At 41.9% G+C, this 16088-nt stretch overlaps 1 protein-coding gene across 3 annotated transcripts in view; it reads left to right on the top strand.

Moving 5' to 3' along the window:
- sh3d19 (SH3 domain containing 19) overlaps window positions 1–16088 on the top strand; it is a 145939-nt gene that overhangs the window by 115105 nt on the left and 14746 nt on the right. For all 3 annotated transcript variants that reach the window (XM_043699673.2, XM_043699654.2, XM_043699684.2), the window contains 5 exons: window positions 2883–3141; window positions 5683–5751; window positions 6415–6555; window positions 11040–11115; window positions 12893–13023. In XM_043699673.2, coding sequence (XP_043555608.2) covers window positions 2883–3141; window positions 5683–5751; window positions 6415–6555; window positions 11040–11115; window positions 12893–13023 — 676 coding nt within the window. The remainder of the gene's footprint in view (window positions 1–2882; window positions 3142–5682; window positions 5752–6414; window positions 6556–11039; window positions 11116–12892; window positions 13024–16088) is intronic.

Genomic DNA, 16088 nt, shown 5'->3' on the forward strand with positions numbered 1-16088 from the left:
TTCTATAAAATTCTTCTGTCTTCAGTTATCACGCACATTGTTTTAAGCTTATCCACCTGCTGTTTTATAGCTCTATCTCTTGTCTACAGTCAAAGCATTTATTCCTCAAACTAAAAGTTATATTCTAAAACCAGCAAATCATTGGTGAGATATTTACAACAGCCATGGTGCACAGATCAGAAGGGTTCCATGCTTCATCTTAGATTGATGTGAAGCTTGCAGATCCAGACAATTAAATTGATTCCGTATTAATATAGAAACCAACACAAACCAGAGGTGAACAACTTGCCTGCATTTTAAATGTGCTGGGTTGAGGTTGGATGACTAACCTGCTGAAGAGATCCCATCAGTGAGTTTTAATATGCCAATGAGTTGTCTTTGTTTGGTTTTGGCAACAATTTAAAATTCCAAGTACTTGGAAAACCTGACAGCTGAAAGGAATGAGTCCCTGCCAGGTCCGTCAGGTCACTTCCATTCTATGATCTCTTTCTCCTCACCCTGTATTCTCATACCCCATGTCCTTCTGTCCACTCTGTGATCTCTAATACCATACCCTTGTGATCTCTCCCAGTGAATCACTCACTGTCATTGCGCCCACTGTGCTGTAAACACCCTATCCATCTCCTAATCTTGCCCTAACACCAAAATCCCTTTCTCTACTTCTCTTGTGATCCCTTGCTGTATATCCCCTTGTCCTTGAGTTGTTCCACCCCATGGAACAAAAAGACCATTTGACTCATTGTATCCACCCCAGTCAAAAACAACAACTTAACTATTCTAATTCTATTTTCTAACATGCATATGCCAGAACATTGCAAGTGCATGTCTAAATACTACTTAAATGTTATGAGGGTCTTTGCCTTTACCACCAGAGAGTCTAGATTCTCATCACACTCTTAGTAGAAAAGGTTTTCCTCACACCTCATCTAAGCTTCTTATCTTAAATCTATGTCACCCTGGTCATTAAACCCTCCATAGGGAAAACTGTTTTCCTGTCTACTCTATCTATGCCCCTCATAATTTTGTACATCTCAATCACGTTCCCTAGCAATTTCCCCTGCTGAATGGAAAACACCCTAAGTCTATCCAATCTCTAACTGAACTCTCCAGTCCAGGCAACATCATCGCAAAATTCTTCTTCCCCCCTCTCCAATGTTATCTCATCCCTTGTATAATGTGGATTCCAGAACTGCACACAATATTCTAGTTGTGACCTAACCAATGGTTGATACAGTTCCAGAATAAGCTCCCAAGTCTTAAATCTATGCCTTGACTAATGAAGTTAAGTATCCAAGTATCCATGGATTAACCACTTTATCAATCTGTCCTAATACCTGAAGGGACAGTTGAACATGTACTGACCTTTGGTGCTTCACAGGGTCCTACTGTTCATTACGTAAGTCTTGTCCAACTGCATTGCGTCACTTTTATCTGGATTGAATTCCATTTGCCACTGAATAGCCCATCTCACCAGCCTGTACATGTCCTTCTGTAATCAAAGGCTAAAAGGTAAAGTCGTTACTGTCTTAACAGGCCATTGGGCTGCTCTCTCATTGGCGAAAGAAGACAGGTGGTGGTTTAACCTGAAGGTCACCACACCCCTCATGCAAGGGGAGGGCTTGAGAAAATGGTCGTTCATGGTAACCTCAGCTGGTGCAAGAATTGAGTATTGGTGCCACTCTGCATCCAGCCTACATTAGCAAGTGTATTGACAACATCGCTGTGTCCAAGACCACTCACTTCTCGCCCCAACCAGGAGCTATGGATGATTGCAAAGGTGTGTGCACAGCTAAGGACCCATGGTTCCACCTTCAGGACAGAGGACAAGGCAGCCCTAACAACAGCGAGGGCCAACCTGACCCCGGCCATCAAACAGGCAAAGCGTGCACACTCCCAGAGAATACACAGCCACTTTCAGGACAGCAGCGATACGTGGAGCATGTAGAAGGGCATCCAGGCCATCACCAATCACAGAACAGACCCTACAACAGATAGTGAGGACAGCTGAGAGGATCATCGGGGTCTCTCTTCCCTCCATTACAGAAAGTTACACCACACGCTGCATCAGAGAGGCTAAGGGCATTGTGGAAGACCCCACACACCCCTCACTCAAACTCTTCTCCCTCCTGCCATTTGGTCTCTCACAGCCGGACTGTGTAATAGTGTCTTCCCCCAAGCCATCAGGCTCCTTGACACCGTATGATTACACTATTTCATTTGCAATTTTCTGATGACTTCTTGAATTGCTGCTAAAACAATGTTTTATTAATGATCATTCATTGTTACATTGTAATTTGTCTGCCACTGTGCGTATTGTTGTGTCTTGTCAGGAATTTCTGTGCTGCCTTGCATATTTTGCACTTCTCGATGCACTTTATGCTGCCCTGAGCTCTCATGTAATCTGTGTTCATATAGCACCCTTGGTCCTGGAGGAACGCTGTGTCGTTTTTATTGTACCAGCTGGATATGGCAGAACTGACAAATAAAGTTACTCTACTCTACTCTAACTGAGCTAGCCAATCCTATCCCCTTCACTATTTGCCACCTCACTAATTTTTATATCATCTGCGAACATACCAATCAACCCTCCTACATCAACTCTAAATCATTAATATAAACCACAAATAGCAATTATGCTTAAATCTATTTTTAGCAATTTATAATGGTATTTTTAATGAAAAATGTGTATGTCGATTCAAGAAAGCTCTTAAAGTAACATCTTAGTGAAATGTAAAACTTATGTTTATACTTATGAATGTTCGAGTTTATGTATAGGATTTTAGGTTAACAAAAGTTAGATAGGCTTAAAGTACTGTAACATCTGTTAACCTGTAGGCATTCTCTTTAGACTGTGTATAACTACAGCTCCTGTTATATTCCAGGACAGCTACCGGCAAAATCCGTCCTGCGCGGCCTCCCCCAGCTAAAGCTGGTCCAGCTCGACCTCCTCCACCAAAGATCTCTGCAGCATCAAGCCAACTTCACCGCTCTTCATCTGAAGTGGGAATCAACAGCACTGGGGGAAAAAGCAACCCACGTGCCCAAAGCAAGATCAGTCCCAAAGGAGCCATGCCTCAGAAAAAACGACCTGCACTTCCACCTCGCCCAGCTCCTGGACACCCACTCTACAATAAATATATGGTAATCAATAGACAGAGACATTGAAACGTCAACTTTGCAATGTAGTATTATTGAAGTGTAGTATTGAAATGTTTACTTTTCCAAATGTTCTTCCTTTGTTATTTCTTATCATGAGGTTTAAGGTACAATTCCATGATGCAGCCTTAAAAGGGGAATATTAAAGACTGACCATAGAGAGCATTGCAGGCTAACCTGATGCTATCTAAAGTCCCCATATATCCACTGGATAGTGATTCCATTCATAACTGTGATAGAGTTTGTTTTCCCCTTCACTAAGCTGAGGCCCATTGAAACTACCTTCCATCTCCCCAATTGACATTGACCCAAATTAGCGCAAACCCAGAAATAGAAACTGAAAGATCGAGTGCTGATTGTAAAGTTACAAGAATTACAATGGAAAATAATTCAAGCTTTGCATTTGTTATATCTTTAACTCCAGACTTTGCAATGTCCATTTTGCAATGTTTTAGCTTCTCAATGGTAAATTAGAAATAGTCCGGTTTACTGAAGGATCCAACTCTGTGTCATTTTATACGTTAGTGATTTTAATTGAAATTCTTTGTTCATTCCTGTTCTATCTGTGCCATCCTTTGATTAAAAAGCAGTGGTTAGACCTGCATCTCCCTGCAAATGACAGAGATCAGACATCACACTGCAATCCTCTTTTTATATAAAAAAAAGACCAATAAATGAAGTTCCGAATTCCTTCCCAGCTGAGATGCTTTCGATGTTGAACTAAATTCATACAGAGTGATAACCTGAAGTCAGGCCCCTCTGTATCATGCAAGTGCTGGTAGGGGAACATGCCCAATGATGCTTGTTTGATTTCCTCACTTCGGGGAAAAGGAGAACACAATCAGCCCAACTAAGTTGAGGAACTTTGAATGCAGGATACCCATACTGGACTGTGAGGCTGCTAATCTGGCTTTGCTGAAAGAAGATTTTAGGCTTTACAAAAGTAATTGTTTTGGGTGACATTACAAAAATGATTGTATTGAAAATGGGAATGTGAGTAACACTGGTTGCATTGCTCACTCAATGTTTCCTGAGAATCTGAATCCTTTTCTTGAACTGCTGCACTCTGAGGATGTCCAATGATGGACATATAGACAGATAATAAAATTGTGAAACCCTGCGCAACTAAGCAAAATTTCAACTTACCACAATTTTGACTTTGGATGCTAGTGTGAGGCAGGCAATATGATTTAGTCACCCCTTGAGATTTTCATTTCTGTTAATAAAAATCGATGAAGTTGTGGAACAAGCAACTGAATCAACATTGTCTGTTCTACACTATCACCCAATTAACATTGTTTCACTTCCTATCAATACTACAGGCTTTGTAATTCTATCCTAAAATTAATTTCAAGAGTTATTGCTGTATGTAACAAAATACAAGTGAGTCAGATGGAAAATGTGGAGTACTTGAAAAAGGTGAATATAACTTCAAAATTCTATCATAAAAAATGATTGGAAATGCATAGCATCTAGAAGACGAAAATTGATTAGCCTTTCAACCTTAAATTGGTTAACCCAGTCTCTCAAAATAACCAATCAATGTTGGTAAGAAATCAGTCATCAGCTTAAACATAGTCTTACCTTAGCTTTTCAAACACTAACTGAAATGTGCAGTTTGGATTTAACTTCCTTTTACCTGAATCCAGTTTGAATTTAGTGCGTCTGTTCTTATGATATTGGGCTCAAAAATAATACCTTGGTATTTCAGAGTGAGTTTGTTCAAACAGGAGTTTTCAACATGCTCACAAATCTTCCTTTTCCAAATCAAAAGTTCTCATTGGCCTGTGCAATACATGTTTAGGAATCAGGGTAGAAGCTCCCACAGCAGCTGAAGAAAGAATCATAATCATAAAATTGAGTCACAGAGGTTGGGGAAAGAAATTTTCATTTGATATGTATAGCAACATTGGAAATATATTCTGCAAACTTGAATGTATAATTTTCCTGCAAGAAACCACATTGTATTTTTGTAAATTAAGCTGCACACTAATGATGCAATTTATTGCCTTGTCTGGCACTTTGTGATCAGAATGTTTTATTGCTCTAGTTTTACGAAGCTCACCTTGGTGACAGCATCCTCACTTCTGAGTTCAGAGTTGTGGGTTAAAGCCCTACTCCAGGACTTGAGTACGTTACCCGGCTGACACTTTAGTACTGAAGAGACCGTCGTTGGTGGGGATACCCTCTCTTGGCCAGTTAATAAACCAAGTTCCCATCAACCCCCTCAGGTAGCCAGCAACATCATCAAAAACTGCTTGGCTGGTCATTAGTCTTGCTGCTGTGTGCAAGTTGGCCACTGTTTGTCAAAAATAGTTTAATCAGTTGAAGTTATTGGCTTAAGAGATTTTCTGAAGATGTGGAAGGTAGATATTTGTAAATTAATTGATAGATCAGCAACAATGTAAGTGAATGTCAGAACCTGATTGAGGGCCTTAAGTTCCTATGGTTCTCCTCCCTACAAATGCATATTTATTTATTTTTACAATTCTAAACTTTGTATTTATTTTATAAATGTACTTTCAGCTGCCTGTACCTCATGGGATTGCTGAATGTGATGTCAGCTCCACGGTCCCAGGGCAACTGTCATTCCGGGTGAGCTGGACCTCTGTTTGTATTTTGTTTGGTAAAGGTGTATTGCCGGGTGTATGTTGTTATTCTGAATCAACTGTGAGGGCACAAAGTAAGAATGTCATTTGATGTTTCTACAATGCACACTTGTTTCAAGTAACAAAGGAATTCAATGTTTGTTAGTGATGGGAAGCTATTCAAAATTGTACAGCCTTTTGAGAAAGAGTTTAGAAGTTGACTAATTCCAAAAGACCTTTGCTTTATTTGGAAACCCCTAAGGTGAGCTCGCATTGGGGCCATTCTAACAATTGTTTGACATTATTACCATCTGTGGAGTCTGGCAGGGTTCCTAATCCTGAAATGCAATTAGGACATATATGATGATGATATGTAAATTAGGGGATAATTGGGTTAGAATTGGATCTGTGCCTATGAATGTGTGGGAACAATTGGAGCTTTATGATGTTTAGTAGAAATAAAATTAGAGAAGGATATGTCTGGATTCTATCGAACCAACCTTTAAACCTCAGATGTTTAACATCTGTTCATATATTTTTGATTTGTGGAAATGCAATAGAAACATGGAATGTGTATTAGAATAGTGGGAAATCATGACAATTGGAACATGACTCAGTAAAATTTAATGATGAAGTTGCATTTGGATGTTTCCTTTCTCTGCTTCAACAGCAAGGTGAAGTGCTGATTCTCAAGCAATGCACTGACCAGTCTTTCCAGTGCCAAAAAGGGCTCGAGACTGGCAAAGTTCCTTCATCCTGTTTGAAGGTAATCACTCCAATGGATGAAGAGGAGGTGAAAGGGACTGGCAAGGTCAGTGTGGAGCACATATTTGCGGTTCTAACTAATAGGAACAAAATGGTACAAAAGGAACAGCCATTTGAACTTCTTTGCATTTAAATTCCCTTAGAGAATGAGGCTAAGGAAATAATAATGGGGAAACCAGGAAATGCCAGAGCAGTTCATCAAAGGCATTGCATCAGTCTGCACAGTAGAAGTCACTAATAGTGTCCGAAATTGACTAAATAAACAAGGGGCAAAAGGAGAGGAAATAAATACATTAACTATCACTAGAGAAAAGTATGAGGGAACCAAATCCCCCTGGTCCTGATCAGTTGTATCTGATATTACAGGCAGCAGCTGTAGAGTTCGTGGATGCACTGGTAATAATCTTCCAGGAATCTGTAGGTTCTTGAAAAGTGTCATAATGTTGGAATGTGGCTTTATTTTAAAATGTAAGGACACAAAGAAAAGGTCAGTTAGCTTAACATCTTTTTATTGGGAAACTTGGAGGAAAATCCGGGACGTAATAGCAAAGCACTGAGGAAGATGTGATACGATCAAGGAGAGTCAGCATGGCTTCATGAAGGGGAAATCATGTCTGACAAATTTACTGGAATTCTTTGAGGAGGCAACAACCAGGGCAGATAATATATTTGGATATTTTTCAGAAGGCATTTTATAAAATACCACACATTAGAATACTTAATAAGATAAAACCCATGGTGTGGGAGGTAGTCTATTTGCATGGATAGAGGATTGGCTAACTCAGATTTGGGATAAGGTGGAGGGCATTTTCAGGATGGCAACATGTAACTAATGGTTTACCACAAGTAACGGAGCTGGGACCAAAATTTAATTACAACATAGGTGAAAGACTTTGGCTGGGGAAAGTACATGGACTGTAGCCAAGCTTGCAGATGACACAAACATAGGTGGGAAGGCAAATGGTGAGGATAACACAGAGTCTGCACAAGGATATAGTGTGTGGTTAAGTGTGTGGGCAGATGAATTTAATGTGGGAAAATGAGGGGTTATGCATTTTGGCAAGAAGAATAAAGGAGCTATATGTTTTATAAATGGAGAAAGACTACAGAAAGCCACAAAACAGTGTCTTTGCAAAAGACAATGTAACTCTACATCTAATATCTAAAATTCTCCAGGTTTTCCAAGCTTTCTGTAAGCTTGGTGGATGTAGCTTCTGCATTGCTGTTACTGAGATTTGTTTGTTTTCATTCCTTCATGGGATGTTAGCATCACGGACAAGGTCAGGATTTGTTGCTGACCTGTAATTGCCCTGAGAAGGTGGCGATCAGCTGCCTTCTTGAACTGTTGCAGTCCACATGGTGTAGGTACATCCACAGTGCTGTTAGGGAGGCCGTTCCAAGCTTTCAACCCAGCAACAAGTGAGATTGGTGTGTGACCTAGAAGGGAGCATGCAGGTGGTAATGTTCCCATGTAGGGCTTGGAAGGTATTGCTGATAAGTTAACACCCTCCCCCCTTCCCTTTCAGAACAGAACCTCACCTCCCATCACCAAACCATCCATAATCTCAACACCTCGGGAGATCTCCCATCCACAGCCTCCAACCTCATTGTCCCAGAACCCTGCACCTCCTGGTTCTACCTCTTACCCAAAAACCACAACCCTGACTGTCCCGGTGTACCCATCATCTCTGCCTGGTCCTGCCCCGCAGAACCCATCTCCTCATATCTCAAAACCATCCTGTCCTCCTTGGTCCAGGAACTCCCCAGATACATTTGGGACACCACCCACACCTTCCATCTCCTCCATGACCTTCGTTTCCCCGGCCCCCAACGCCTCATCTTCATCATGGACATCCAGTCCCTCTACACCTCCATCCGCCATGACCAGGGCCTCCAAGCCCTCCATTTCTTCCTCTCCTGCCGACCCAACAGTACACCTCCACTGACACACTCATTTGATTGGTGGAACTGGTCCTCGTAGGCCCCAGCTATACCTGCCTCTTCATAGGGTACATGGAACAGTCCATCTTCTGCAGTTACATCGGCACCATCCCCAGCTTTTCCTCTGCTACATTGATGACTGTATCAGAGCCACCTCATGCTCCCACTAGGAGGTTGAATAGTTCATCAAGTTCACAAACACCTTCCCCCTGATCTTAAGTTCACCTGGTCCATCTCTGACACCTCCCTCCCCTTCCTGGACCTCTCTGTCTCCAGTGACCAACTCAACACTGAGTTTCACATCTGGCAGAGATTTTCCTGCACATCTACCCACCTCATCTACAGTGTCCATTGCTCTTGATGTGGTCACCTCTATATCAGGGAGACAGGATGCCAACTCACAGGAGCATTTCAAGGAACCTCTCTGGGACACACGCACCCAACAACCCCACCGCCCTGTGGCCGACCACTTCAACTCCCCCTCCTATACCCAAGGACATCTAAGTCCTGAGCCATCTCCACAGCCAATTCAAAGCCACCTGACACCGGAGGAAGAATGCCACATTTTCTGCCTTGGGACCCTTCAATCACATGGCTTCAACATTGACTTCACTCGTTTCCAAATCTCTTCCTCCCCACACCCCATCCCAGATCCAACTCAGCACAGACCTCTTGACCTGTCCTACCTGTCCTCCATCTTCCTTCCCACCAATCTGCTCCACCCTCCTCACTGACCAATCACAGTCACCCCCCCACTTGCATCGACCTATCACCTTCCCAGCTATCTCGCCCCCAGCCCCAACTCCACCCTCCATTTATCTCTCAGTCCCCTTCCCTCGCCACATTCCTGATGAAGGGCTTATGCCCGAAACATCGACTCTCCTGCTCTTCAGATGCTGCCTGACCTGCTGTGCTTTTCCTGTGCTGCACTTTTCAACTCTGATAAATTGATGCAGTTAACCTTCTGGAAGGTACACACGATTTCCACTGGTGTTCAGTTGGGTTCCAATCAAACAGACAGCTTGGTCCTGGACAAGGTTTAGAGGATAAACCCTGCCATGGGCGGCACGCTGGCACGGTGGTTAGCACTGCTGCCTCACAGCGCCTGAGACCCCGGTTCAATTCCCACCTCAGGCGACTGACTGTGTGGAGTTTGCACGTTCTCCCTGTGTCTGCGTGGGTTTCCTCCGGGTGCTCCGGTTTCCTCCCACAGTCCAAAAAATGTGCAGGTCAGGTGAATTGGCCATGCTAAATTGCCCGTAGTGTTAGGTGCAGGGGTAAAGGTAGGGGGATGGGTCTGGGTGGGTTGCGCTTCGGTGGGTCGGTGTGGACTTGTTGGGCTGAAGGGCCTGTTTCCACACTGTAAGTAATCTAATCTAATCTAATCATTTTTAGACCTGTCCTGAAAGTAGTTTATTGTATCCTGCTGTATGTGTATCAGATTTATTTATCAGGTGGTGCCCTGCACTATTTGTGTCTGACTATTCAACTAACTTTCCAAATTGAAACAAAGATTCACTGCCATAACATCCATTCAGCAGACTTCCAAGACATACCAGTTACACTAAACTTGAAAAAGGAAGGAGTAATAACAACATGATTTGGCTAAGTTGCTTAAGGATCAGAAGACAGAGTTGTGGTGAATGGATTTTTTGAAACTGGAGCGATGCGCATGGTGGCATTCCCCTGGGTTCACCATTAGGGGCACTGCAGTTCTTGGTGTACATTGATTCGACTCAGAGGTAGAGGACAGAACTCCAAAATGTGTGGATGACATGAAAAAGTGAGCAAGTTACCAATACACGTCAGGAGGACAGAGGCTGGTGAAATAGTTATGCCTTTACAGATGAAATGTTAAGTCATTCATTTTGACTGAGGAGGCGACACTAACTCATGGGTATAACTTAAAGGGGATGCAAGAATGAAAAGTCCTCAGAGTGTTTGCACAAAAATCCATAAAGGAAAGGTTAACAAACTAGATGGGAGCCTGCACTTTCTAAATTAAGGCATAGATTAGAAAAGCCAGGGTGTTTTGCTGAAAATATATCTCTAAACATCAGTAGCTTGGCCCCAGCTTGTATCTTGTGTCCTTAAAGAAAGGAAACCTGCTATTTGCACTCAATTCTGTACACCACACTTTCAGAAGAATGTGAAGGTTTTGATGGGTGTATGAAAGAGATTTTATTAGGACGAGAATTTGCAATGACATGGGTAGACTGGAGCAGCTGATGTTATTTCCCCCAGAGCAGAAAAGACGAGATTTGATAAAGCTGTAAGGCATAAAAGGTTTCGATTCTGTTTTCATTGGCTGAAGGCATGAAATGAACCTGATTAGCAAAAGAACCAGAGATGACATGAAAAGAAAATTTCAGACTGCCAGTGGTTAGGATTTGGAGAGCACAACGTGACAGTGTACTGGATACAAATCCAGTTGGAGCATTCATAAAAGGAATTGGATAGGATAACAAAAAGAATTGCAGGATATGGAAAAAAGTAAGGGAGTTGGCCTGATTCACTGGATTGCTCTTCAAAAGAGTGAACACAGATTTAATGGTCTGAATTTCCATTTTGTGTGTTCTGGTTTCTTAGAAACTCTTCTCTTCTGAACAGCAGCTTGGAGAAAACAGTGCTCCCCATGCTATAGTGCTGCATGACTTCACAGCAGGTAAGAGATTCTTTAGTTCTGGGGAAAGGAAAATTCTGCACCTTCATTAAAATATTTTAGCTAATTTTCATGCACTATGTAATATTTCAGCTTCTATTATTCTTGACCTTGTTAATCTGCTAAATACCTAGGGTGGCATTTATTTTTATTTTGCTAAATGGTCTTATGTAGTTGTAAAGTTGACGTGATTTTATGCAAAGAGAATAAATTCTAGAAATTGTTATAATAACACAATAATTGAGGTACAGGGAAAGACCCTTCCATTACTCAGCTGAATAAGAACCTGCACTCCTAACATTGTACTGTATTCATACTGTGAATGTGTCAGACAAGGAACAGAAAGGAACTGCTTTTGGGCAGGGGAAACCATCATTTTCAGCTCAGAACATTATTGGATTATTATGTATATTTTGTAGCCTGCTTAAAAGAAGACTGTAGATGAGATCTGTTACCTAACTTTGTTTTTCTGGTGTTAATCCTTCTGGCTTACAGCACACATTGACAGTTAGTAAGAGCCACAGTGAACACCTGATAAACTTTTCTCTTTTTTTTGTGAGAGAGTGCTGGATTGTCCACCGCTCCTGAGCCACAGTAGTTTCCATGGGCTAGCAATAATGTGAACCATCTACTCCTGGCCCTGTACCCATGCACCTCTTTAAGTATCTCCTCTTGTTTCCTGCTTCATTGGAATACAATACTTGGGTTCTGTTTTACTCAAGGGATTGTATTGATTTGAGGAATTAACCAGTAGATATATTAAAAATAATCTGTACACTGCTACATTCATGTTGACATATCCAAACTTTGGTCTTAATTTAAACTGGATCTTGAACTTTGAGTGTAAAATTAACTAAATGGACCTATAAAATTTATGTTCAAAAATGAAGTAAGTGTGTAATGAGTGCGCACTGTTAATTAGTCTTTATAGAAGGGGTTGCCAATCTTTTTCTTAATAAGAGCTACTTCTGATTGATAAAAAATATCACAAGCGACAGATTAAACAGACATAGACATATTTTTCTTTCACACTTGTAAACAAACAATGGTTTGGCCACTCTTTTGGAAATAGTACAACTTGTGCCTTTTCATTCTCTGCGTTCATGATGTCGATGAGGGTAGATTGTTTTTCCTGCCACAGTTTAGCTAACTATGAAGCAAACTTGCAACATGACTTCAGCAGCAAAGCAGGAAGGGATAGAGCTGATAAACTAGTGGTTTTTCCAGCTCGGTTTGTTTCATCTGGTTTGTCACCTTCACCATCTCCCAGACTCTTGGGACTGCCATCACCTCTTAGTTGTATCTGAGCTTCCTGCCCCTGGGTAGCTCAATGCCTGGTACTTGCACATTGGCCACTTTCCAGGCTCTCCAAAGCAGCTGTCCAGATCTGGTTCCCATGGTGATCTTTCTCCAACCTCTGGTAGTGATGGTGGTTCCATCTTGCTGCCTCCTAGCCAGATTCTTTCTTGACCAGTTCCTCCTCTTGGTGCCCTCATTGCTGCCACTGCCAGTGGGTGGTGACCACCTTCCATTGCCAGCTCTGGGGTTTGGGGTTGGCAGCGTGATTCTGACAAATTAGTCACTAGCTTCTGGTGTGAAAGTAATCAAATGACTTGAAACATGTAATCTATTGGTTATTTTCCAAAGCTTAATGCAAGCTACCAGTCATTCTTGATTGATGTATTGGCTACCTTTGCTTAAGAGACTGACTGACTGTGTTTCACATGTACCGGAGATGGGCACAGGCTGAAACAATAATCAGAACTGTTTGTTTTCTCAGATCAAAATGACGAATTGAATCTAAAGTCAGGAGATACCGTGTTCTTGATGGAAAAACTGGACAAAGATTGGTACAGTGGGAAATGCAAGGGACATACTGGGATTTTTCCTGCAAACTTTGTCAAAGTTATTGTAAGTTGTTGGTTGATATTTACCTCGATTACAAATGTTAATCTTGATTTTTGATAAATCTGCTTCTTTGATTTCTCTTCCATAGTTTTCAGCTTCTTTCCTCGCATCTCTTTTTCTGAAGCTGACAAGTCATACTGAAGTACAATCCCATGGGAAAAAATGATTGTCTGTATCCTGAGTAACCTTCCAAGTGCAGACAGTAAACCAAGGGCAAGTGATTTGTAATCCTCTGAAATAAACACTGGGTTTCCCCAGGATCTGAGGCTGGCTTGGCAACCAATTCAGGCAATATGGTTGACTCTTAGCTCCCCACTTGCGGAAGTCTGAAGAAAGGAAGGAAACAAGATCTGACCACCCAGCATCGACCTCGGCACCAGCAGTGAAAATGGCAAATCTAACTTTGTCGACCCTGCAAAGTCCTCCTTGCTATCATCTATGGGTTTGTACCAAATTCAGGAGAGTTGTCCCACAGGTTAGTCAAGGAATCATCCCTTACAATGTCCTGGACGCATCCCTGGAGATGTCTTGTACCGCTGGAAGTGGTGTACCTCAAGAAGTGGTGACACTGTGATAGACAGTCAAGAGGTAGTTGCTCTGGGAGTCATCAACATTGATTCTAGACCCCATGAAGTCTTATGGTTCAGGTCAAAAATGGGCAAGGAAAGCTTCCTGCTGACGACCACTTTCTTCCATGTCAAACACCACTTGGAGGAAGTACTTTGAGTACAAAGTGTATTCTAAGTAGAAGCGTTCAATGTCCATCGTTAATAGTGTCTCAGGAGCACCATCACTGAATAAGGTAGCTAAATCCGAAAGGACATAGCTGCTAGATAGGGTCAATGGCACATAGTGAGGGAATAAGGGGAAAATGTACTTTACCTCAACAGTCTACCTGTCGCTGATGTAACTGTCCATGACAGTATATAAGGAGTGACCAAGCATAAAGGCATGGTAAACAGATTGATATCAATCAGCTACAACATAACATAATGGGTTGGCAGAATAGGCAAACAAGTAACAGATGCAATTTAATACAGAGAAGTATTTGGCAATGTATTTGGGCGGGAGGTAGGGATAGACTTTGGCCACAACTTTGTTGTGTTCAGTTCTAGTCACCACACTAGGAAGGTTGGGATGATCCTTGTAAGGCTGCACTGGAGATTTAACAAGATAGTTCTAACATTAGAATGGAGAAGCCCTTGGGACAAAGCAGGTCGAGGTGCACAGGGTTATGACAGGTTGACAAAGAAAAGTTGTGACCAGACAGAGCCTTAAGGTTTTGGAAAGATGCAGGAAGGGAGTGAGAAGAATGTTTACCCGGCAAGTGGTAACGCCATGGAATTGGTGCCCATGAGGATGGTGGAAGTGGAGTTTATCAGTAACTTCAAAAGAAAATTTGGTATGCACTTGCTTGAACTAAGCTTGCAGGACTACAGAAATAGAACAGGAGAATGCAATTGACTGGATCGCAGTACATAATGTAGGATTGGACTTTGTGGGCTAAATGGTCTCCTGAGCTGTATTGATGCTAGTGCACAAACTGGAAGGAGCCAAGCCCCTGACCCACCCACCCAACATGGTTACTGCCAGATAGTCCTCTGTTCCAATGTGAGAGTGCCAGTGGCTAATAAGGTTCAAACTTTCACGGCTAGGTACTGTTAATAACTACTGCCTCCTGAAACAAGATCCTGTGAAGGGGAAAACATGTTTGACAGACTTTCCAGAATTCTTTAAGGATACGACAAGCAGAGGTGATAAAGGGGAACTGGTGAATATGTATTGGGATTTCCCAAAGTATTTGATAAGGTGCCACGTAAAGTTTATTGTGCAAGTGAGGAGCGCACGTTATTGGGGTAATGTATTAGCGTGAATTCAGGATCGAATTCAGGATCAGTTAACATGCAGAAGGCAGAGAGTCAAGATTAATGGGTCTTTTTCAGGTTGGAAAGACTTAACTGGTGGAGTGCCACAAGGATCAGTCCGAGGACTTCATTAATTTACTATCTCTATTAATGACTTGGAGGAGGGGACAGAGGTACATCCAAATTTGCTGATGATACAAAATAGGTGAGGAGGTGTGTTTAATTAGGAAATAAAGATCCTGCAAGGGGATTGAGACAGGTTGAGTGATTGAGCAAAAAACTTGGCAGATAGAGTTTAATGCAGGAAAATGTGAGGGTGATTGCTTTGCCTTTCAATTCTTTGTACCGATTAATTAAATGGAGAGAGATTTGGAAAATGTACAACACAGTGGGATCTGGGTGTTCTTATGCATGAAACTCAAAAAGTTGGCATGCAAGGTGCAGGAAGTAATTAAAAAGAGAATTGGAATTTTGACTTTTATTATGGGGGTTGGATTTAAATATCGGCAAGTCTTGTTGCAAATATACAGGGTTTTGGTGAGGCTGCACTGGAATAATGTGCACGGTTTTGCTCCTCATTTTTAAGGAGGATATGCTACCATTGGAGCTGATAAAGGGGAACTGGTAAATACATATCTGGATTTCTCAAAATATTATATAAGGTGCCACATTCAAGTAGTTGCAAACTCGGCCGTCACTATATCAGGGTGGTGTATTAGTGTGGATTCAGGTTCAACTTCTTTATTCTAGACATTCACCCAATGCTGATTCCTGGGCTGTCATATCAGACTTGGGAACATAGTTACAAAATAAGGGGGCACTCATGTAAAGATGAGAAGCGACGAAATTTCTTCCCAGAGAGTAGTGAATGTCTAACATTCTCTACCATGGAGAGTTGTGAAGCTCAGCCACTGGAAGTATTTAAACAGGAGATTGATAGACCTTTTGAACTACCAAGAAATTGAGGGCTAAGGGGAGCTGTCATGAAAGTGGAGTTGAGGCCTGGGCAGAGAGCCATGACCTTAAAAAATAGCAGGACAGGCTTGATGAAACAAATGGCCTAGCCCTGCTCCTATTTCTTATGACCCTGTACTAGTTCAGTCACCTAGAAAAAGTTCAAAGAAGGGTCAGGTGGGAGGGATAGGGGTGGCTTTGCGTAACAGTGAAGAAAATCAATTATACTATCCACAATATTCTATTCAT

The sequence above is a fragment of the Chiloscyllium plagiosum genome, unplaced genomic scaffold, assembly GCF_037043375.1.
Source record: "Chiloscyllium plagiosum isolate Xiang-an unplaced genomic scaffold, Cpla_swu_hap1 HiC_scaffold_1, whole genome shotgun sequence".
NCBI lineage: Eukaryota > Metazoa > Chordata > Chondrichthyes > Orectolobiformes > Hemiscylliidae > Chiloscyllium > Chiloscyllium plagiosum.